This window comes from Oxyura jamaicensis, chromosome 8 (genome assembly GCF_011077185.1).
Source record: "Oxyura jamaicensis isolate SHBP4307 breed ruddy duck chromosome 8, BPBGC_Ojam_1.0, whole genome shotgun sequence".
In the NCBI taxonomy this organism is placed as follows: Eukaryota; Metazoa; Chordata; class Aves; order Anseriformes; family Anatidae; genus Oxyura; species Oxyura jamaicensis.
The window spans coordinates 9,904,613-9,927,151 of NC_048900.1; the positions used below are offsets into that span (position 1 = coordinate 9,904,613).

General features: G+C 40.0%; 1 protein-coding gene across 1 annotated transcript in view; it reads left to right on the forward strand.

The window, feature by feature from the left end:
• Positions 1-22,539, forward strand: part of KIFAP3 (kinesin associated protein 3) — a 66,275-nt gene that overhangs the window by 437 nt on the left and 43,299 nt on the right. The window contains exons 2-10 of the mRNA XM_035332604.1: positions 4,441-4,572; positions 5,326-5,480; positions 6,663-6,718; positions 7,196-7,337; positions 8,653-8,752; positions 9,679-9,803; positions 10,234-10,332; positions 11,037-11,215; positions 13,532-13,694. Of these exons, the coding sequence (XP_035188495.1) occupies positions 4,441-4,572; positions 5,326-5,480; positions 6,663-6,718; positions 7,196-7,337; positions 8,653-8,752; positions 9,679-9,803; positions 10,234-10,332; positions 11,037-11,215; positions 13,532-13,694 (1,151 nt within the window). The remainder of the gene's footprint in view (positions 1-4,440; positions 4,573-5,325; positions 5,481-6,662; positions 6,719-7,195; positions 7,338-8,652; positions 8,753-9,678; positions 9,804-10,233; positions 10,333-11,036; positions 11,216-13,531; positions 13,695-22,539) is intronic.

Sequence of the window (22,539 nt, forward strand, 5' to 3'; positions counted from 1 at the left end):
TGTGGGTGAGAATGAGGGAAAGGGCGTTGTGCGTGGGGAGATGAGCGGTTTGGGGGGGAGGGTTTCGGGACTGAGGTTTGGGAGGTGGTTGGAGGTCGTGGGGTGGGGAGGAAAATGGGCAGGAGGCTTTGGGGCGATGGGGGTGGGTGAATGATTTGGAAAGGGGAGCTGGCGGCTTTGGGGCAAGCTGAGGGGTGATGCCTGGTGGGCAGGGGCTTGGCAGAGGCTGGGTTAGGGGGGGTTGAAGGTTGTGAGCAGGGTTTGGGATGGGCAGCATGCTGGTGGCAACTATTAGGAGGCAGGCTGTATTTTGGAGAGATGCCCTGCTTCAGGATGACCGTGGTGTCACTGTGGCGTGTGTTTGGGTTGAAGCAAGCACAAAGATGAGCGGATGCTATTAGGAGATGAGTAGGGAGGTTTCTAGGGTCTAGGATGAGGCAGGTGCTTATGGTGGGGAATGGTGGATGCAGGTGGCGGGGGGATACTGGGCAGTAAGGGCACATTCAGGTTGCAACGGAGAGATAAAATGGTTTGGAGGAGATGTTAGAGCGTGGCACGGCAGATTGAGGTAATCATAACGTCAGGTAGTAAGGGGGAAAACAAGTGTTTTGTGGGATGATAAACTGAGGGTGGGAGGATGAGTATTGTGAGAAGTGAGTTGTGGTGTGAGTCCATGTAGAAGCAGATTGTGAGGAAAGGATGGGGTGACAAGGTGAGGGATAAAAGGGTGAGAAGGAGGATTGTTGGAGGGGGTGCGAGCAGGTGGCATTGGTTGTGGGGTAGGTTGTGTCTGGAGGAGGGGAAGCAGAGTGTGAGTTGAGGCCTGAAGATGGCAAAGTGACATACTGAGAACTGAGAGTAAGGAAAAGCTAGGGATGGGTCGTGGAGGGGGAGGAAGGCTCAATGGGCTCAGCATGGCTAAGAAGAGAGAGTGGGTGGAAAGATGTTCTTGAAGGGTCACCACGACATATACACCGGGTGATCTGCACTTGATGTTAGGTATGTGATGGATGACTGGTGCCTTCCTCTATTTTCCAGTGAGGCTAGTCAGCCTACAAATTAGGCATCCAATAGGCAAACATTAGATCTCTATCAGTTGTTTCAGAGCAAAAGCACTGGCTAGCAAACCTGCAAGATGTCATGCCTCCAAAGCCTCTTTTAGACTTGATGTGTGAACAGTGTCACTTTCTCTCACCATGTGGGTGATTTTACCCATCACACTTGAATTCTGTGGAGTTCCTGAAATCTTCCCTTTCCTTCCTGTGGTATTCAGTAGTATTTGTAGAAGTTGCTGTTAGGCAGTCTGGGTTTTGCCTTCTTTCCCAGTATGCCACATATTAAGATCTTTAATTGGAAATGGTGGAAAAAACTCCTGATATCTTTTGATGAACATTAGATGATGTTAGATGACATTGTGGTATATAAATGTGATAACAGGTAAAATTCAAAGGGCTGCCTGTAAGGAAATAGCTGCAGTGTCACAGCAGTACCCATTTCTAGCCTTGCATATTCTGTTTGTGCCATCTTATGTGACCTTGCAGGAATCTTCTTTATGTAGTTACCACTTCGACAAGCATCGTTATTTCTCTTTTTAGAGAGCAACCCAAAGAACAGCTGAAGTGCTGTTTAATGTGACCAGGCTTGTGTGCAAGTCTGGAGTTTCTCTGGTCTCTGTTTCCCTTTGTCGTCCTCCATGAGCAGCCCCCCTTCCACCATCGGACTCGCTAGGATTTGTTATTGGATTTCAGCCTTATCCACGTGCGTGATTTGTGCCACTTTTAATTAGGATAGCTTGGTTTTGCTTTTTCCCCCTGAAGAAATTAGTCAATGAAGGGCATTCACACACTGGCTTTGGCTATGTGAGCTCAGCTGGCACAGCTTTTGTCTGTAGCAAAGGCCTTCCTCTTTTAAACCTTTAATAGAGTGGGATTCTTGTTGACAAAGCAGGTGGTGAAGGGGGAGGACAGGCTGATGTGTGCAGGAGTTCCCCAGTGCATTGCTGCTTCCACCAGCTGCGAGGATGTCTGTATGTTTAAATGTTTTATGAAATTACTGGATGCTTGCGAACTGAAGATGGACAGAAAAATCAGTAAAGTAGATGTTTGTTGACTGGGGGAGTTCTTTAAATCAGGATTTATTTATTTTTGGATGATGCTGGCAATCTGAATGCAGTGATCTCCAAACAGGACACAGGTTTAGTGGCAGCGTGGTGCACTTCAGCATAGGTCTCCAGGCAGTTCACAAGGTAAGGTTTTTCAGAACGGAAGGTTAGATGTGAATTGATTTGTGAATCACTTAGCCAGGAAGTAGCTCAGACAGTGAGCGTGGTTATCAGGACGAGAGGACAGAAAATCTCTGCAGCTGTAACTTGACCAGCTTACCCATCTGTCCCTCGTAAGCGGAAAAAACACAGGAAATGCTGAAACTGTTTAAGCAGTCTTAGGCCAAGGTTCTGCTGGTAGCTAAGCTCATCAGTGGTTTACTGCTGCCAAAAGGAGGTCTCAAGGCTTCCTTCTTATCCCTGCTCATAGCTAGGAAGTGTTATTCCCTTTCTACAGAGCACTTTAGTCGAGTAAAAGTGGAAAAACTCCCTCTGCCCCAAATATAATGAGTTTTCTGTTGGATTGCTGGAAGTGGCTGTGGAAGGGTTTGATGATCACTCGTGCTGAACCAAGGTGACTGCCAGGACCAGGGAAACAATGGGAAGATCAAATCCTTTTTCTCAGTGAAGAGTTGTTAGTTCAGCTTAGTTCTTGTAAAACTATACCCAACTCCTTCAGGCCCGTTTGTCTTCTACTGATCCCTTTCTTTTATCTGTAAAAATGAGCAAGCACTTAATAGGGGTTTGACCATCAAGAGGAGTGTTTTGTGGCTAGGGTCTCCTGGTAGGTGTAAATACGGGGGAAATATTTTGGGCTGTAAGGAGAGAAAGCTGATTTCTTTTGAAATAGATTTCCCATAAACTGTCTGCCTTGCAAAGCTGGACCTCTTGAGGCTTTTGTATGAGAACAGACTGACATGAAACATCTGCTTCAAAGTACAGTTAAAGGAAAAAAAAAAGTCTCTTCAAAACTGTTAAGTGATAAATGGAGTTGTGCTATGGTCTCATCAAGGAGGATGTTGCTCTTTAGCAGTGAGCCATATTTGTTTGCCCTGTAGCTTTAAGTCTTTAAGGCTTGTAGTTGAACTAGACTCTCTGTTTCCCAGTCCTTTCTGTGGTTTGTGGGGTTATTTGGGTAGCTATTAATCTTAAGAAAAAGGTATTTTTTTCAGTTGCATCTCTGCAGAAGGGAAAACAGACACCATAGCAGCTGAGTGGATGGAGGCATGCATTCCAAACACTTTGTATAGCCAGTGGTTACACCAACGGCTGCCTCCAGATTTACTAACTTTTCTAGCTCTGTGAGGCTTAAGAAGTTTCCTTTGATCTTATCGACCCTGTGCCACAGCTGGCTGACACCTCTCTTATGATGATACTTGTGAAGACAGCCACCTGTAGATCTCTTCACTGCCATGATCTGATTTAAAAACAAAACCCAAACACACTAGGATACTTTGTTTTACCTGCAGTGTTTTTAGCAGCTTGGTTTCTGGTGTAGTTGTACGTACTCTATTGGCAGGACCAAGGGGGAAAGGCAAGTGTCGGGTTAAAGACAGACGTGTAACTGTTTTCTCTGGGTGAGGTTCTGCCATCAGTTGAAAATATAGCCAAATATGGCCCTTGTAGCTGTGTGACCAGAGTTGCTGGCACAAAGAAGAAAGCAGGACAGGTGCTTTTGGCAGTGACAAACCCAGCTGGCTTTTCCCAACTGCCTGTTGCTGTAGTAAAGCAGGTACACATGCTTGATTTATACCTATTGATGCCAGCTGCTGATCTGGTAATTGCCTAAACCTGGCAACAAGCATAGCGAGGTGAAGATGTGTGTGCTTCAGGAGAGAACAGTGAATTTGGAATTAAAAATCAATTACAAATACTTTGAACTGTCAAGACTTAGCTATGCCTACCAAGACAGTCTTTGGGCAAAAATCCTCCGTTGTAAGCGGTGGTACTTGTCCCACTAGGTCAATGCCATTAGCGGGACATTTTGCAATACTGGTGAGGGAATCAGCTGGGTAATTCACCTTCCCTGTGAAGTACGTCTTTTTCCTTATTGTGGTTCCTTAAGAGACCTGTGAGACTTTATTAAATATTAATGCTCTTACTTCTGTGACTAAGAATGGCCAATGATTTGGGTGTTGCTGTACATACTGGAGGCAGTGCTTGAGAACTACTATGGTACAGCTGTCTGAAATGAAGAACTATGGTGTGGAAGGAGAGCAATGCTTGGGTTAAGGATATGAATAGAACTGGAAACGGGTCATTGTTAATAATCTATATTCTGGCATGTTTTTTTGAGGCTTCAATTCATCAGCAATTCATTTTTTTCCCCTTTGTGGCAGGAAGGTAAAAGGAGGCAACATAGATGTGCATCCGTCTGAGAAAGCCCTCATTGTTCACTATGAAGTGGAAGCAACGATTCTGGGAGAGACGGGAGACCCCATGCTGGGGGAGCGCAAAGAATGCCAGAAAATGTAAGGTCATAAGTTCTGATAACTTATCTGGTTTTACAAGCCATAAATTCAGTAACTCAGAGTATCACCAGCCTGTAAGAAATGATAGGTTTTAATCTTTATAGAATTTAGCACTAGATTAACAGAGGGTCTAGAAGCCATGAAGTAACGTGCCTGGGAGAGATGACACCTAAAGCATGTTGTAAACTGTTTTTCATCTGTGTACTTTAAGGTGTTTTGTAAATAAAAGTGATTATTCCCATTCTACACGCTGGAAACTTGAGGTACAGAAAAATGAAATGTTTGGCTCCTACTCAAGTGATGGCTAATGTTGGAGCATGCGGTACCGTTGAACCTTCTGGCAGCCTTATGCTCTAGTGTTTAGCCTGCAAATCTCCAATTTTTTCAATCTACCTGCTACTGATTTTGCTGTGGTATCTACATTTTAGATTTGGTGTTTTTCTTTTGTGTTAAAATATTCCCTATTTATAAAAATCCAGGGAACTATTGTACTATTTATTTCTAAGCTGCAGGCGTTGTTGCTTGTCAGCTGATGGACATGTGTATTCTGTCAAATCGGGTTGACAGTTACCTGCCCTTTAGGCCTGTAGAAAACTGCTGCTTTCATGTTACCGGTGTAAGCCACGGCACAGACATTGGGGGTATCTGGATTATTTCTGCCTCAACAAATTCCTGACTGTGTAAGCTTAAATCAAAGGACTCAGGACATGAATATCTAAAAACTGAGAAGAGACCTGTCTGACTCTGTTGCAGCATTCGGCTAAAGAGTCTTAATGCAAACACAGACATTGCTTCTCTGGCTCGAAAGGTGGTTGAAGAATGCAAGCTCATTCACCCCTCCAAGCTTGCAGAAGTAGAACAGCTGTTGTACTATTTACAGAATCGCAGAGATGCCTCAGCCGGAAAAGGTAAATAACTCAAGAACAAAGTAGCTTGGGACTGGGTTGCTTCAATATGGAAAACAGCAGCGTGAGGCTTTCCTTAGCTGACATCTTGATGTACAAACTCTCCAGAGATGAGAATGGGGAAGATGTCTAGTTAAACCATGCTTGGAAACAATGACAATCGTGGAGTGAGGTCTGGGTGTGGAGAAGTATCCTGTTACCAACCAAAATATCTTTTTTGGTTAAGCTTAGTATTGGTGTTTATTGCTGGCTGCCCTGTGCTTTAGCAAGACTTGAGAGGAACAAATTCCACTGTTGGGTGCAGCCTCTTCATGTTGCATCTGCCCTTGCAGTGACATCAAAGACTGTTAGGAGGATCTAAAGAGATCTCAGTCATCACCTGGTGCAAGGGGGCATACTGTTCCTTGGCAGAATTCACACTGTCTGTAAAGGTGGGGTGAGGAGTTCCACAGCCTGACGAGCTTTGGTACAGTGTTGCAGCTTGGCGTAATACTCATGTCTGAACTTCTTAAGTTCCTGGTGAACAAGTTACGGAGTACAATAATTCTCTGCTCTGATGCCAAGATATCTTGATGGTCATCCTGAGTGTCTTAAGTTTAAGATAAATGTTGTGCTCAAGGGCCGATTTCATGCTTAGCATCTGATTGTGCATTATCTCAGCCATGGGCAGCAAGGTTTCTTGCAGTCATGAAATGGTAAGCTCTGTTCTCTAGAACTTGAGAACTTTCAAATACATTGAATGAGTTGAAAACAAAGATTAATGTTACTTACATGCTTTGTGATTGCTTCAGGTGTTGTGCCCTCTTTTATTCTATGTACACATGTCATGGTGTATCCCAGGGCAGCATTGCCACCGCGTGCAAGCAGAATCAAAGCTGTTAAGGTGTGGAAGTGAGTTTTGTTGCTCTGAACTTGCACTAAGGCTTATTGCCCTCTCTCTGCCCAGCTAACTGGGCTGTAACTGGTTCTTTAGACTGATGAGTCAAAGGCATCTGAGGATTTATTTCGTTCCCTGTGGGCTGGTTAGTTTCAGAAACCTGACGCACCCAGCAGTGTTGGTCTGACAGGTCAGCTGGACGCAAGAGAACTTTGACCTTGATTTTACCAGAATGTACACTGTAGGAATATTATGTTTTGGTCTGTGAATGTGTGTAAGTTAACTGCAACCATGTCTTTTCATTATAGAAAAGAAAGAGAAGTCCAGTAAGCCAAAAGATCCACCCCCATTTGAAGGCATGGAGGTAAATATTGGTGCTAGATGAGAAATTAAAAAAACATTTACTAACAAGTGGTTATATAAGTGGGGAGGAGAAAAGCTTAATGATTTTTTTGTTTGTTTTTTAAACAAAGAACTTGGTTTAGAAATATTGCACAATGGAATAAAAATCATCTCCATAAAGGGTAAAATATTTGACTTGCCTACTTCCCCCCCCAACTATAGCACGCAGCAGGACAGCAAGTGAGGTCTGGAACATGGGACAGGATGCAGGGAGTCATGTCTGAGCATCCTTTGTTTTTTTGTAATTAAGTCTTCTCAGATTTCCTGGTGTTCATTGGCAGTGATTCTGGATGTGTTTTTTTTTTTTCTCATTTTATTTTTTCCTAACATCTTAACTCAAAGCGGTGCACTCTTTTGTCTTGTGACTGAAAAACGTTGTGATCAGTTGTGTTGAACTGACATCTCTATCTGTGAAACTGTTGCTCATGACTGCTTTCAGATCGATGAAGTTGCCAATATCAATGACATGGATGAGTACATTGAGTTACTGTATGAGGACATTCCCGACAAGGTGCGTGGCTCTGCCCTCATCCTGCAGCTCGCTAGGAATCCTGATAATCTGGAAGAACTGCTTATCAACGGTAACAAGGGATTTAAACTTTTCTTAATGCTGTGTTGTTTTTGTGGTACTTTCTTGAGGGAAAAGCAGTTCACCTTTCATTTAAGATTTTCTGTAGTTCGCTATATACTGTAGTTAATGCTTTATGCTTGTCCTCAGTAATATGCCAGACTGATTTTAATTTCATAATAAAAACTGGCTGTCAAACTTCAATTAGATCTCTGTACAAATGGATGCATTTTAGGTTGTTCTTAGGTGGTTCTAGACCGGAAATCCTCCAAGTCTTAATAGGTGTCACCTGTTTTTTCTGATCCTAGTCATTTTTTATCTTAAGTTGGCACTGGTGCTGGAAACAAACAAACAAAAAAGTAGTACCCTGAAGATCAGACTGTAGATGAAATGTGTTTTGAAAATGAGATCTGCAGTCTGACATAAATAGCTGTCGGATTTCCAAGACAATTAACAAACTGAATGTGGATGCATCACCCACTTATTTCACTATTTAGCATACTCCTCTTGTTTAAGATGGATCCATTTTAAAATAGTATTAGAATTTATAAGACATTGACATTAGTGTCATTATGTCCGCATATTCCACACTGAAGTAGCTCTCAAAATGTGCGTGGCAGAGCACATAACATGTGTTTGTAAATACACGTTTCCTGTTGCCTCCTTTCCACAGAGGTATGAAAAAAAGCCCTTGTAATGCGTAAAGGAAAGTCAAACAAAAGATAAGCACAACTCAAAACAGACTTCCAAATGGGGGATGTCCTGTTAATATAGTCCTTTTTTTCCTTGCATCCTTTATATATTTTATTGATCCTTCTACCTCCTCATTCCTCAAGTTTGTGATGACTTCAGCATGTGCTTTACCCATTCTGCAAGTAAGATTATTCCAAGAATTGGAATGGGAGTACATAAATAGAAAGTAATGGATGAAAAAAATGTAGTTGTACATTTAGGTAGAATTTAAGGGGAATTTGGAAGTGGATGTGTTGATGTTGTCAGTAGGGGCCACACTGTAATATGGAACACATGGGTGGCAGAGGCCATGGCATCTTAGGGTCAGTAACAGACTTCAGATGACTAATGTTTGGTTGCAGTATTTTTGTGTCGTCTCCTCTTAGGGTTTGTATCTGGATGGCCGCTCAGGGTACTCTTTATGTTAATACCCTCTGCAAACAGATTTTTTGAGCAGTGTTACACATTACAGTGAGATAGATCTGAAAATCATGCATTAAAAATGATATAGAATGAAGTGTATTCAAATTCTGTCTTATGAGATGAAAGGACGGAGGTGAAATGCTAATGCTCATCTAAATCTTGTTGTCCTTCAGAAACTGCCCTGGGTGCACTGGCTAGAGTGCTGAGGGAAGATTGGAAACAAAGCGTGGAACTTGCTACTAATATAATTTATATTTTCTTCTGTTTTTCAAGGTAAGTTCAGGGCCCTGTGTATTTCTGGAACTTTATCTGTGCTTTTCATTTGTTCTTTGCACTGCATTACAACATCTCACTGAAACGGGGAAGATTTTTCTGGGTTTGGAACACAGTTGTTAAATGACAGAACCGAGGCACAGAAAGAATCTCCTTGGTGAGGCAGCGTGTGGTAGAGCTGGGAATAAAATAGTAACAATTTTGACCTATAGGTAAGAGACTGCGTTGCTATCTTGTATTTCTTTCAACATTCTTACAGGGAAGAAGCAGCATTCAAATATGAAGTGTTTGTTCTTAATGAGATATGCCAGCATTTCAGCATACCCGGACTAGAAAATAATTCAAATGGAATTTGCATTGTGACATGATTTTAGACCTCAATTATATTTTTTTGTGAGTAGAGGGTCCTCTGAAGTGCTTCAAATGTGGAAAGCAGTGCTGACTGGAAAACATTCTACTGTATGCATGAAATTGTTTTTATTTTGAATTGGAACAATGCTGGGAGATGTCAGAGTTTTCATCTCATAAGAAGGAAGAAAAAGTTTTCATTTGGGTCCATAATGTTAAATCAAAAAGGCAAAACATTTATTTCTACATTTCCTTTTAAATTCATGCTATTAAACATTATCATGTTAAGGACTAAATTTTCCTCTTGAAAATTGTTTTGCTTTGACAACTCAATTGTGAAAAAGCTTGCTTGTGCTTCTGAAAACTTGGAAGAATATTCATGTTTTGGGGAGTTGTTTGTTTTGAAATATTTTTTTTTCCTATAAAAACATGCTATAATAAGGCAGAAAAGTAAATGCCTACTTTTTTCTTAGGATAATTAGGTGGTACAGCGCTGGGACCTTGCTACCCTAGATGCCAAAACTGTTTCGGGTTTGTTTGCATTTATTTTTTACTCAGATGTTTTTTCTTCGTTGTAGTTTTTCTCAGTTTCATGGAATAATCACACACTACAAAATTGGAGCTTTGTGTATGAATATCATAGACCATGAGCTGAAGAGACATGAGCTTTGGCAGGAAGAACTTGCTAAAAAGAAGAAAGCTGATATCCTTTTGGTACACTGGGGCAGCTTGAAGGCTTTAGACTTCTCTTGATAGCTGTTGTTGAGTTATACGAGATCTGCACAGAGCAACTTCAGTGAAAGCAGTGGAAATAAAATAGTTGATACAGAAAAAATCGGAAGTGAGAAGCTCAAATCTGTTGAAGAGATTATTTGAAGGCTATGAGAACAACACAAGGAAAAAAGATAGGCATACTGCTTATACGATAATACATTTAGAAACATTTTTGCTGACTATTAAGATATAATGCATCCAAGATTTGGAGAGTACGGGGGGGTGAATCAGTGCTGATTACAGGTGTAGCAAGCTGTGGCTGAGGTGGTGTCTTTCTACTGGCTGACTAACACATCTGATGACAATGGTCATCCAGGCTATGTAACTTATATCTGAACTCCTTAACTTCTGCAATTTACTTGATGAAGATCCTGAAAATCAAACCCTGAAAAAGGACTATGAGAAAACTTATAAGAAATACCAAGGGCTGGTTGTCAAGCAGGAACAGCTACTCAGAGGTACGGAATCCAAATAGCAAAGTATTTCTTTATTGATTAGTGTGGGTAGAGGGTTTTTTCAGTTGATTGTTATAACCATGACAACTTAAACATACTGAATGTGTGTATGAATGTGGAATATCTTGCCAAAGAATAGGGAGAAGACAAGTACTTAATCAGATTGACAGTATGCTAACAATTCTCCACGTGATATGTCAGTCTTAGAGAAAACAGTAAAAGCGATCAGCTTACTTTTTCCTTGCTAGTGATGTTGGGTTTGGTGGTGGTGGTTTTTTGATTGTTTTGATACGTTTGAGTTATTTATTTTTAAGATGGCCTTCATCTGACTCAGGTTGAATACCTTCCACCCTGTCTCAGTTTTTGTATTCAAATATACTTAACGTCAGACTGAAATGGTCTGAGTGGCAGAGCTTTCCCGGGAAAACTTTCCAATGGCTCCCATTGGAATTGAAAGAAAAAAAAAGCTTCTAGTGATCATAGTCTATGATTTGATTTTTTTTACAAAACCACTGTTAGAACTAATTTTTTCCATGCTTTCTAAACAGGAATAAAAAGCGTTCGTGGTCAATTTAGTTTAAAATGCATTGGGAAGTGAGTGGAATACTTCTGAAAGTCTTGTCTTAAGCACTTAATGTGTTTGTGGAGACCCACTTAGTTCGATTGTCTTTGACCTGTTGGTATGATTTATGTTGGACTCTTGTTAGTTGCGCTTTACCTGCTCCTGAATCTTGCGGAGGATACTCGCACTGAGCTGAAGATGCGAAACAAGAACATTGTCCATATGTTAGTGAAAGCACTGGACCGTGATAATTTTGAGCTCCTTATCCTGGTTGTATCTTTCCTGAAGAAACTCAGCATTTTTATGGAGAACAAAAACGATATGGTAAGGCTCGTAGTACTCCAGTGCAGTGTTGGAAAACTGTATGCAGTCTCTGAAAACTTTGTGTGGGTGGAAGAAGAGGGAGATATGTCTTTTGCCACCCTGATTCTGTAGCCCTGATTATCCTCTCTCCTTATGAGAAAATTAGTAAGAAGAAATACAACATGCTGCAAAAATTTCTGAAGGGCTGTTATCCCAGACAGACTGAAGCTAACTCAAAATATGATATATGGAGTTCCAAATTTTTAACTTAGCACCCCAAAATTTTACCATACGCATGCCTCTAGAGATGTCCGTGATCCTTTCCCTAAACTAGACTTTTCTGACAATATATTATTGTTTCTACTATGTATTGCCTTGGAAAAACAGTGAACCTTTTGTGGTTTGCTAGACTAGTCTACTACGTTCCTAAGTCATCTTGGTCTCCTAAGAAGGAAGGTGCCTTTAACTTTTTTAGATGAAATCTCAAACTTCTGAAACTGTAGACTTTTTGTCTTCCTGAAAAAACTTCATTAAGTGCTAGCCAAGTATTTGATTTACTGAATTCCCAGTGGATTTTAGTAGATACACGCCTTCATTTCTATGCCTTTATGACAGTTATTTAAATAAAAATGATAGATTTTCCTTATCCAAGATGTAATCTGAGATTAATGTTATGTTTAGGAGGTTAAAAGATTTATGTAATAGAAAATTAATTACACCTTTGTTACTAGAACTATCACTCACATGCATATGCATTGAACACCATAGACAACATGTATCCCACCTATTTATATAGGACTATCCTATTTCCTAACAGAAATAAGATGCAAAGTATCTGTTTTGGAGGAATATAGACTATTTATCAGGTGTTTGGTCTTAGATTTATTTTACAGCTGTGTAGTGCCCTGAAGGACTTTATTAGGAAAATAAGGCTTAGCTCTACAGCCCACTTATTTGTTGGCATGCTTTACGCATTCTGTCTGATTCAGTGGAAAGACAAAAGAAACAAAATTGTTGAGTTTATTTTATTGCATAGTGTTTGAAATGTTTTGAAAAGGCTTTTAAAAAGGTTTGTATGCTACAAGTCAGCTGTCTGTTTGTCTGATAAAAGATGCATGCTTTTTTTTCCCCTCCAAAGCATTATTAAGGAAGGTACCTATGAAGGAGATGTTCTAATACTTTTATTAGGCTATAACACACAAATATTGAAGGCAAAAATGAGCTAAGACTAGTTGTGCAATGTCTGTTTCTAAGTAAAACTAAATAATCCGTTTATTTATAGCACATTCTTTCCTTTGGTATTCAAGTGCTGTATTAAATTCAGAGCAGTCAAGTAGGAGTTCTTGGTATCTGATTGTTTTTGATCAAAGGTATCCAGTTGTTTGATTATTGCACTATGCCATGTGAGGAGAGCTGTAGTTTCTTTTTTTAGAATTAATTCTCTGTGTATTTGTAACTGGAGGGCCAGTTACATCCATGTATAAGTTTGAGGAATACAAAATTTTATGTTCCTACTTCTCGCCAAAGAAGGTTCTGGGAGACAAAGAATGCTTTTAAAAGATTTTTATCAAATAAAAGCAGAGAAACGATGTTTAAAAGATGATAAAAAGCTTTCTGAAGTCTTGCCAGTCAATGCTCAGATGTCTTTTCTGGCTGGTAATGTGAACATGATTTCAGGATCTGATACCACTTCTCAGTTCCTGGATTCCACTTTTTAATTTGAAAGTGATACATGTTTCAAGATGACTTTCATACTTCTATTAAATTAACATACAGGAAAGCTCATGCCTTTTCTGAGAGCACATGCAAAGCTCTGGCTAGGGGGTTCATTTCAAATTCATATGGAAAGGTCTCAAGCTCTTTTTGGATGCCAATTCTGTGTTGTTTTTTTTTTAATTATTATTTTTTTTTGTTTGTTTGGTGGGGTATCTCTTTTAATTTAATGTCAGTTGTTCCAGGGTTGCTCCCACTTAAATGGGTTCACCACTCTCCATGTATGCCTTCCTTTCCCCCCCATCTAGTCTTGCTAGTGACTTCTTTAGATGACATTCTTACAGTATTCTAATCATGGAGAATATTTCCAAGGCATCTGACTTGTTTGGCTGATTTTTTAAAATCAGCATTACATAGTAAACCAATTTAGAGTACTTCAACCAGGAAGATGTAAGTGAAGCTGCTTGAGATGAAAATGTATTGATGGTTACTGTTGTGAGTACAGATTGCATGTCCATGTGTACATGCTTGCATGTGAATCTGTAGCACACTGAGAGGCCTTTTACCTTGACGACAAAGCTAAGTTTGGATGGATTATGGGTTTTTCTTTTTCTTGATATACAGGTGGAAATGGATATTGTTGAAAAACTTGTGAAAATGGTACCTTGTGAACATGAAGACTTGCTGAACATCACTCTTCGACTCTTACTAAATCTCTCGTTTGACACAGGCCTGAGAAATAAAATGGTGCAAGTTGGTCTGCTCCCCAAACTCACTGCGCTCCTAGGTATGTTTTGTTCCAACACAGACATTTCAGCAGGGATAGCAAAGCTGTTCGCATCATGATGTAGCGTGCCTAAAAATTGCTGGGTCGCTTCTTTCTTTGCCAAGGAACTCTCACCGCACCCAACTTTTTATCATTCAAATCATCTTTCCAGATGCAGGTTTAGATGGAAGTCTAAAATAATGCAGTTCCCAGTAGATTTATTCCGAGGGTCTCTTACGCTCTTGAATGAGTCTTCTGGTCTTCAAAAATAGCTTTGATAGCTAACTGAGAATCATTTGAGCTGACACATGGGTGATGCTTGTAATATTAGAGGAGCACCTAGGAAAAATAGCCAACCACTTCAGGGAGCTTAGTTGATGAAGCTACCAGCCACCTCTGGTTTTTATGAAGCTGATTTTATGTTCTGCCTCACGTTGACATAGTGGTCTAAATAAAAAGATTAGAAGCTTCCTAGCATTGTCAGCCTCAACTCTAGACAGTACTGATTTTTAGACTTTCAGCTTGACAGTCTAATTTATGTTACGATCACGTGCATACTTCTGATGCAAGCAAAACTTTTTGTTGCCCATAGGGGAAATCTATGGAGTCAATAAGGAGGCCAGAAAAAGCAGAGGATTATCTGATCACTTCTGTGTACTGGAGCTCTCAAGACAGAGCTTTTATTACTCCCTGTATGTTCTTTGGCTGATGCTATCTAGAAGCTGCTCCGGTAGATTTACAAAAATGTTGAGTATGATTTGGCTGTAAGGATTGCTGAGTGCTCATTTTTAAGTGGGAGTTGAGGATCTTGTATTGTGGAGCCCTAAATGCATAAAACACTGCAAGACATCGTTTAAGTTTTCTGTGATTTGTTGGGTTTGGGATATATTCAATCCAGCACAGCTGGTGTATCCAGATGTAGTGGAACAAGTGGAATGCAGTAGTGAAACTGAGCTTTCTCCTCTACCTTTGTGTAGTCTCTAAGGATTATTTGCTTTCTCAGTTTTACAATCAGCCTCAGCATGGCCTTATTGCTGTTTAGTATACAAATTAATACCATGAAAACTTACACTGATTTGGAAACCTTACTCCTGCCAGTGATTAATGTAGTGGCTATCTGATATATTCTGAAGTTCCTTAGATCTTTCTATGCTTTTTGTCTCACAATCATGTTTTTACTTAATATCCTCCTCTGAGCTAAGCTAGGATGAAGAAAAATGGCATTTGGAATCCCTCTTTATACTTTTTTTTCCTTGTCCTGGTGACGGTGACAGTTAAGTAGACTGAGAAGTGAAAGCTGGTCAGAAAATATATTTTCTCTCATTTGAGAGGGGTCTTGCTAGGTAGTCTGGTTCAGCTTGGATGATGGTTTCTGGGTACAAGTCACCCCAAGCAATGGCATAACTCAAATCACCGAAGTCCCTGCTCCCAGGAATCCCCCATTCGATACTAGAGTCAGGCTGAACTCAGCAGCTAGATATCTGCTCTCTAGTGTCTGATTCTAATGTGGAGAGGAGAATTTCTCTTCAAATGCCATTCGGTTGGACTTGAGCATAGGCCTCTTCAGAAGGTCTGGCTGCTAGAATCACAGTCTGTTCCTGAAGTGGCTGTTAAGGAGATCTATGGCAAGTTTTGCTAGCACAGGCAGTGAAGCTTCTGGAAGTACTTGACTCCGTGGACAGTCCTTCTTTCCTTGAGTTGGAAGTTTTAAACCCACTTTTTTGTGGTTGGAGGCAAGTGCAGTCTGACCTAACTCCCCCCTGTAGAATCATTTGATACTTACTTTGTGGTGTGCTAATTAGAAAATGTAGGTGGAAATATTGTCTATTACTTTGTTTTCTAAGTCAGCTCTGTGCTTCGCGAGACCTGTGTTGATACGGCGATTTATATAATTCTCAAACTCATCACTTTGTGTATCCTGGCTCAAGGAAGGCTGTAACCTTAATAATAAAATAATCATGTGCCAGTTGCCCCTTTTATGCAGGTTACTTGGGCGTTAAACACACATTATTCAAGTCAGTACCCTTCGGCTTACATTTGCAGGTCACCTTAAAGTGCTAACACATCTCAGCAGCTGTTGACAAGTTACCATACAGATCCTAATGCCAAGAGGTCAAGTTTGTTGACTCAGCCTACTGAAATTTAACATTTGTGCGTGCTGTGCCTTTCAGTCTTTAGCGCTGGGTTTGAGATGAGTATAAATTAAGTGTAGTAGGTGTTTAAGGGGAGAGCTGAGATTGCACAGAAGGAAAGGACAGAATTTGTTAGGCAGAAGTTTAGGACTGAGCACTGAGATGGCTTTCTTTGACAGTCTGCAGTCCTGGAGCATGTGCAGCTTTGCCAAGGGACTCGTGGTGGCTTGGGAGCAGAAGGGCTCTAAACGTAGCTTGAGTCTGAAAGTGGAAGAGGTGGAATGGCTTCAGCTGAGCTAGCAAAGGAATGGACAAAGTATGGCATGAATATATCGGAGAGGGACCATCTTTGCCTCTCTTTCCAGCACGTTGAAGCTGCTGTTGAAAGCATAGACATGAGAAATTCTGCTTAGTTTTGTTTCCATTTTAATTAGCCTTTTCTTTTTAATATTGCCAATGCCTGCTTCCCCATTTAGCTTTGCCAGTCAACACTACTTGCTAGTTTTCGCGGCTTCTCTTCACAAGTCTGAAGTATTGTATGTGACAAAACTCCTCTTGTTCCCTCCAGGCACCCAAGTTAATCAACTACAGCTGATCTTTGTTATGCTCAATCTCAAAGAACTGGGTGCAGTTGAGGGAAATCTGGCTTCAGACTTGCTGATCAGAAGCTGGAGCAGAGCTGTGGAGGCCTATGGGATGTAGCCTGTTGTATTCAGGTTTTTCCATACACAAACTACTTGAAGAGGTATGGAAAGAGATTTTGTTGATTCATGTGACTTCACTTCTTTAATAAAATCTTGTGCTTGGTGGTCACCAGGGCCTTGCTGAGAATTTTCTTTTGTGCTGCTGGCCTTGCTTAAATGCTTAAAAATTGTTTTTAGTGATCTTTCTTTTTTATACATTAACCAAGTGATTGTTTTGTGTACCAGAAGTATAGTTTCAAGTGGAATAAGGTGAGAATTTGGGTAAATTCAACAAGCGGTTAAATTATTTGCTTGCCTGAGATGTGAAAAACACAGATTCAGTGCCCTCTAATCATCACCTTGGAAAGAGAGACGAAAGCTGTACATTACAGAATATTGTGTGGAAGTTTGCTTTGCTCTTGCACTGCTCTCATTTTGCTTTGCATGGCATAATTCAAGCGGAGCGTACGAGTGACTTGCTCCAAGTACAGTAGATTTTGGCTAGTTTATTTGCTTGTGGAAAGTGTTGTCATTGAAAGGGTGAAGTGTAGAGCTGAACTTTTAAAGGAAGGATCTGAATTTGTTTTCTTAATCCCTGTGAGCATTGTTCCAGTGTTGGACAAAAAGGAAATGTTACCCTTTTCCATAATCCTAACCCTGTGTGATTGGTTTCTAAAGTAAATGCCCTGGCAGCAAAAAGGAGAAAAACATTGTCTACAAGGAAGAATAAAACAACTTCTTGTCTGGACCGAATCCACTTTGTTTTTCAGTTAACTGGCCAAACCAAATGCAAAATTTTTAGTACAGCTCTTAAATACATGCACAGCTTGTGATTCACATTCTTCTAATGAGGGTGCTATTTTGTGTTGTGTCTGAGTGGTTTCTTAGCGTTTGTGAAGTGAGACAAATAGTTCTCCATTCTCCATGAGAACAGCAGGCAGCTTGTACAACAGAACCAGCTGAGTGCTGCTGTGCGTGTGATGGCAGGCTGCAGTCTCTTCTTGGTGGACTCCTGTTCAGAAGAAGCTCCTGGCAGTAGGTGTGGCAAGCACTATTGGAGTTTGTGTCCTCCTGTGTGAGGTGTTCATTCCCTAGCATTTCCACCATTTGGAGAGGGTGTGGAAGCTCTGACAGTGGGAGCTGTGATGCTTCCTCAAGAGGTAAAAATGAGCAGGGCAGGTTTCCTTGAAGGAGTAGCTCTGGCTGTGTGCAGGGAGCAAAAATGTTGTGTTATGTGCATTTGTCCCTTTGAGCTGCTGGACAGTTCTTAGGGGTACTGAATGCTTATTGTCTTGAAATGCAGCTCTGTTTTCATTCCCTTCACTTCCCAGCGCAAGCCATGTTTAAAGAATGAAAACCCAATATGCTTGGAAGTCAGACTAAAGGATCTCATCATGGTTGCTCAGAATTATAAGCTGTTTTTGAAAATCAAGATCTAATGGAACACAGAGATTGGTGAGCTGAAAAATGGGTGGACTGCAAAACACTGCCAGTTACAGATCCAGCTCAGATGGGACATGGAGTGCAGAAGGGTTTTTCATGGGGTTGTGTTACACAGTGCCAAGGTGTTCCATCTCAAAAAGATTTCAGATTGTGAATGTCTTGGGTTATGTTTTCCAGTACAGATTACTGTAACTGAAAGAAAATTGCCTTTGTGGATTTCTCGTTAGCCAAGAAGTCATTGTTATACGTTGCTCTGAAATACAGTGTGATCAGTCCTAAGTAGCAATAGTAGAGTTTTTCTTGTCACAGCACGTCCTGAGCCTGGATATTTTATTAATGTGAGGGTCCTGACCTGATGTTCTTAATTTCTTGGTGTTCCAAGACTTAGTCTCAGCATAGTGGAAGTGATAGCCACCTAATCTTAGGTAGAAATCTAAGGGTTGTGCAACAGTTTGCAAACTCCAAAGTAGGTTAGATTTTCCCTGTGTGTGAGTTCTTTATTTGAGCTGAAGGTAGCCAGAGCAGGGTGTGACTTTGTCAGTCTGAGATTTACTGAAGAGAGTTTTCACTGGATTCACTGAGTGTGTTTTATTTTCTAATACCAAATTTTCTGATTTTCTGGAAACTGCTGAAATTCCTCTGATATTTTTCTGTTCCTTGCAAGTTAAGTTTAATGAGCAATCAAAGAATTGCCAAACGGTTGTATGTTGGGTTTCTTAACAATCAGGTCTTGATAATAGTATGCAGCCAAGGTGTGTTGTATGTTGACTGCTGTTTAAAAACCCAAGAAGTAGTTTGCTCTCTAATTAACGGAGTGCTGTGGCTTTTTTAATGTTCGATTCCTTTTATGAAAGTTTCTTTTAAGAAGGCTTAAAGTAGATGTGTTCTCTTTATGAGTTCACTTGGCCTTTTTGTAATGAACTTATTATGGAGCTTCACACATCTGTTGGAAAATGGAGCTTCTTATAGGCTACTGCAGTGTTTTTTCTGATTTTAATAGGCCTCGTTTATCCTATAAAGAAACATACATTTTCTTACCTGATCAAGTGAGCAAACAATAGGGGTCAGATGTGGCAAAGACCCTAACAAAAAGCACATGTCCAGCCATCAGGGTGAGGTAAAGTCATATCGGGATTGCTTGAAGTTATTAATGGCAGTAAAATTTATGCTTCCTCCTGTTTTCCCAATTAAATTGAGAAACCTTTTTTTTCTAAGGTGGCTCTGTAGCAGCTGGTTCCAATCCTTGTTGTGTGAATATTGCCTGGGGTGTCTCCATTCCTTTATAGTGGAGGCTGGCTGTAGCACATTAAGTAACAGTTCAGCTACAGGGATCAGTCTGTTGGAAAGCAGTAATTATTTAGGGATTTATTTTAATGGTAGCTCTTTTTTTTTTATCATTTGTGGTAAATATGGCCATCATTTTTAAAACAAACAAAAACAACAGAAAAACCCTCTTTAGCATTCAACTTCTAATTTCCGATTAGATGTCCAAATAAAAGTAGCATGTCTGACTTAAGGGGAGTGGGTGATTTAGACAGGCAACTTTAGTATTACTAAAGAAGAACTAGCTTCAGACACAGGAATATAAAACAAAGCAGGGATTCTTCAGTATCAGTACTGTCTTTGAAGCAGAAATAGAATCCCAACAAACTCTATTTTTATGCTAAAAGCCTTCCCTACATCCCTACTTCATGCTACTGGCAAATTGTAGTGATTTATCAGGAAGGAATAACTGAAATTCATACCATTTCTCTATATGCTTGCGAGTTTTTAAGGACTATTGTCTAAGAATTTTGACTCTATTTTAGTACTGTTGAGTTAGAAACAAAGTGTATTGCCATTTTATGGGTATTACAGGTGGAATGTTGCTGATCTTAATACTAAGCCTATGACTTCAGGTGAGTGGAAGAAGAAGCAAACTTCATGGGAGGTGACTGAAAAATAGAAATGCTTATGGCAGGAACAAGGGCAAGAGTGGAAAGATGGCAGCAGTCTAAAGATGAGGAGGCTGAGATTTTGCAGATTTGAAAATCTAATGAATGCAAAGGATCCCCTGAGCATGTATTTCTACTGTGGAGCTTACAATATGTGACTGCTTAATTAAGTGAATTCTTTTAGTTGTTTCTTTGCATAATTTCAAGAGCAAATTAATATGTATCAGTAGAAAGTAACCTAGTCTTCTACATGAACTGTTTACATCTGAAAGCTTTACAGGGCACAACTTGGATGCCTAAAGCATGACAGAACAGGACCAACCAACTCTAGTTTCCTGGAGAATCGCCTTAAGGCTAGGGCACTTCTACTCTTAGAATCAGAATCGTTTAGGTTGGAGAAGACCCTTAAGATCATCAAGGCCAGCCATCTACCTAGCACTACCAAGTCCACTGCTAAACCATGACCCTAAGCACCACATCCACACATTTCTTAAATACCCCCAGGAATGGGGACTACCACTTCCTCAGGCAGCCTGTTCCAATGCCTAGCTAATGTTTCCATAAAGATGTTCTTTCTGATATCCAATTTAAACCTCAAGCAAGGTAAGTTTCAATAAAGGATGTATCTAAATTTAGCAGCATATAGTGTACTGCTCAGTGGCTGTGCTTTTTCTGCTTATCTAAGTAGCAATACTGTGGGTGAGGAGCTTACTTTGTATTTTTCAGTCTGACTTTTGTGTAGAGTTCAAAGCAAAGAAATTGAGTCTAGTGCTCCAGATGTGCAGCTTCATTTTTGTCTGTAGCTGTAACATTAAATAACCAAAATTAGTCATTTATTAGTTCGTCGGCTTAGAAATTACCATTATAGTTCCTTCTTTGTTTCCTAGAAAAAAAAGTGTATCCATATTTCAGATGTGGCATGTGCTTAGCTTGTTGGGGAGGGATGGGGGAAGGGAGGACACAAATCTGGATTTTAAGGTAGGTTTATGGTAGGAAACCAATTTCAAACACAACAAAGGTGGCACAAGAAGGGTTATTAGTTAATAATTAATATTACAGCATTATTTACATAGCCTAGTCTTTTTGAGTATGAGCAGACTTGCAATTTCTTTCAGGTTCTCTTGATAAAACAAACTGATATATCCAAAATGATTTACATTTAAATATGTAAATCAAACCAGTGTGTGTCTAAACCACATGTGGAGCAACTTAGCCCAACTGTTTCAGAGTTGATTGCAAGGAATTGTACTGGACAGAGAAAAACTGAGTTACCTTTTTATCACTTTCCCCCCAAGATCCCTATTAATTATGATACATACAAACGAACTCTTAACTTCAATGTAAATGAGGTTTTGACAGCAGTGTGAGACAGCGTATGGATAAGATGTTCAGTTTGTTACGTTTCCATCTGCCTACATTTATTATTTGCCTACTTTTGAAACAGCTTTGACTTAAGAGTATCAGAATTTGAAGCTGAAACAAAGATTCGCTCCGCCATTTTAAGAGATAATTCTTTTGGGTTCTGGTTTTGATTTAGTGTAGTTAATGTTTTGCATGTGAGTTGGATTGGGTATATTTCATATCTGAAGTGGAGGCATTGATGATTCCATTAGAAGTGATGGCTACTTGAATTACTGATACTCTTACATTTGAATAATTTAATCCATAATTTATATCCTCATTGTTACTTTAGCATTTGAAAGCTGAATGTTACTTCTGAAACTCAAATTGGCATTTCAGTTTTACAGCTTTAGGCTTTCTCTTTTGTTATTGTGGAGCAAACGGAGGATCTCTTCATTTCAAGTTCACAAACTCAACTATAATGTTAGGACCAGATTTTGTTACCAAGAAATCATTTTTTCTTTAGCTTCTGCTACTGGTACCATTCGATCTTTAACCTCAGTAAGAACGAAACATAGGATTCAGGCGCTGGTCCACAGAACTGGCCCATGGCTTCTTATTAATGTTCAAAGGCTAAAAATCTGAAGCTATTTTGAACTCAGAACCCATCGTGTATTTATTTCCCTCTCTAATTTGCAGAAAACTAGTTGTGAAAACAGCCCGAGGGACCTGATATTTTTCCATCCCAGCTGCTCCAGCTGAACTACAGCTGCAAAAAAAATCTAAGTATTGTTTCTATAAACTGTTGAGTGTATTTTATAACACAATAATTCCAACAAAATCAGTAACTGCAGTTAATGACCGGTTTGTTAAGGCATTAACTGCACTCAGCTGGGAATGACCAATTTCTCTGGAATGGCTGTATAAGAACTAAGGATAATTCAGTAACACTTTCAAATAATTATTTGGTTAATTAATGGCAAATTCTTTTGGAAATCCTATCAAAGTACTTGTGACCCCCACATTTAATATCCAATGAGTTCATTATGATTCATGTTTTATTGCCATAAATACCAGAAGAATCCATAATGACTAGGCCATTATTTTCCAGGGCTGCCCTTACTGCTTCAGGCATTTGGCTATTCCACCTTCAGTCATAAAATGCTTGATGCTCAAAACTACTAGCGTTTGTAGGCCACAACTTTCTGGCACCCCACCAAAACTTTGGTGATTTTTATGAACACATTTGGCAAAGACCTTTTTTCTTTTCTTTCTCTTGCTTTTTCTGGTTAGGGGAATAATTGATGCCTACTGTACCAACCCATAAGGAAGT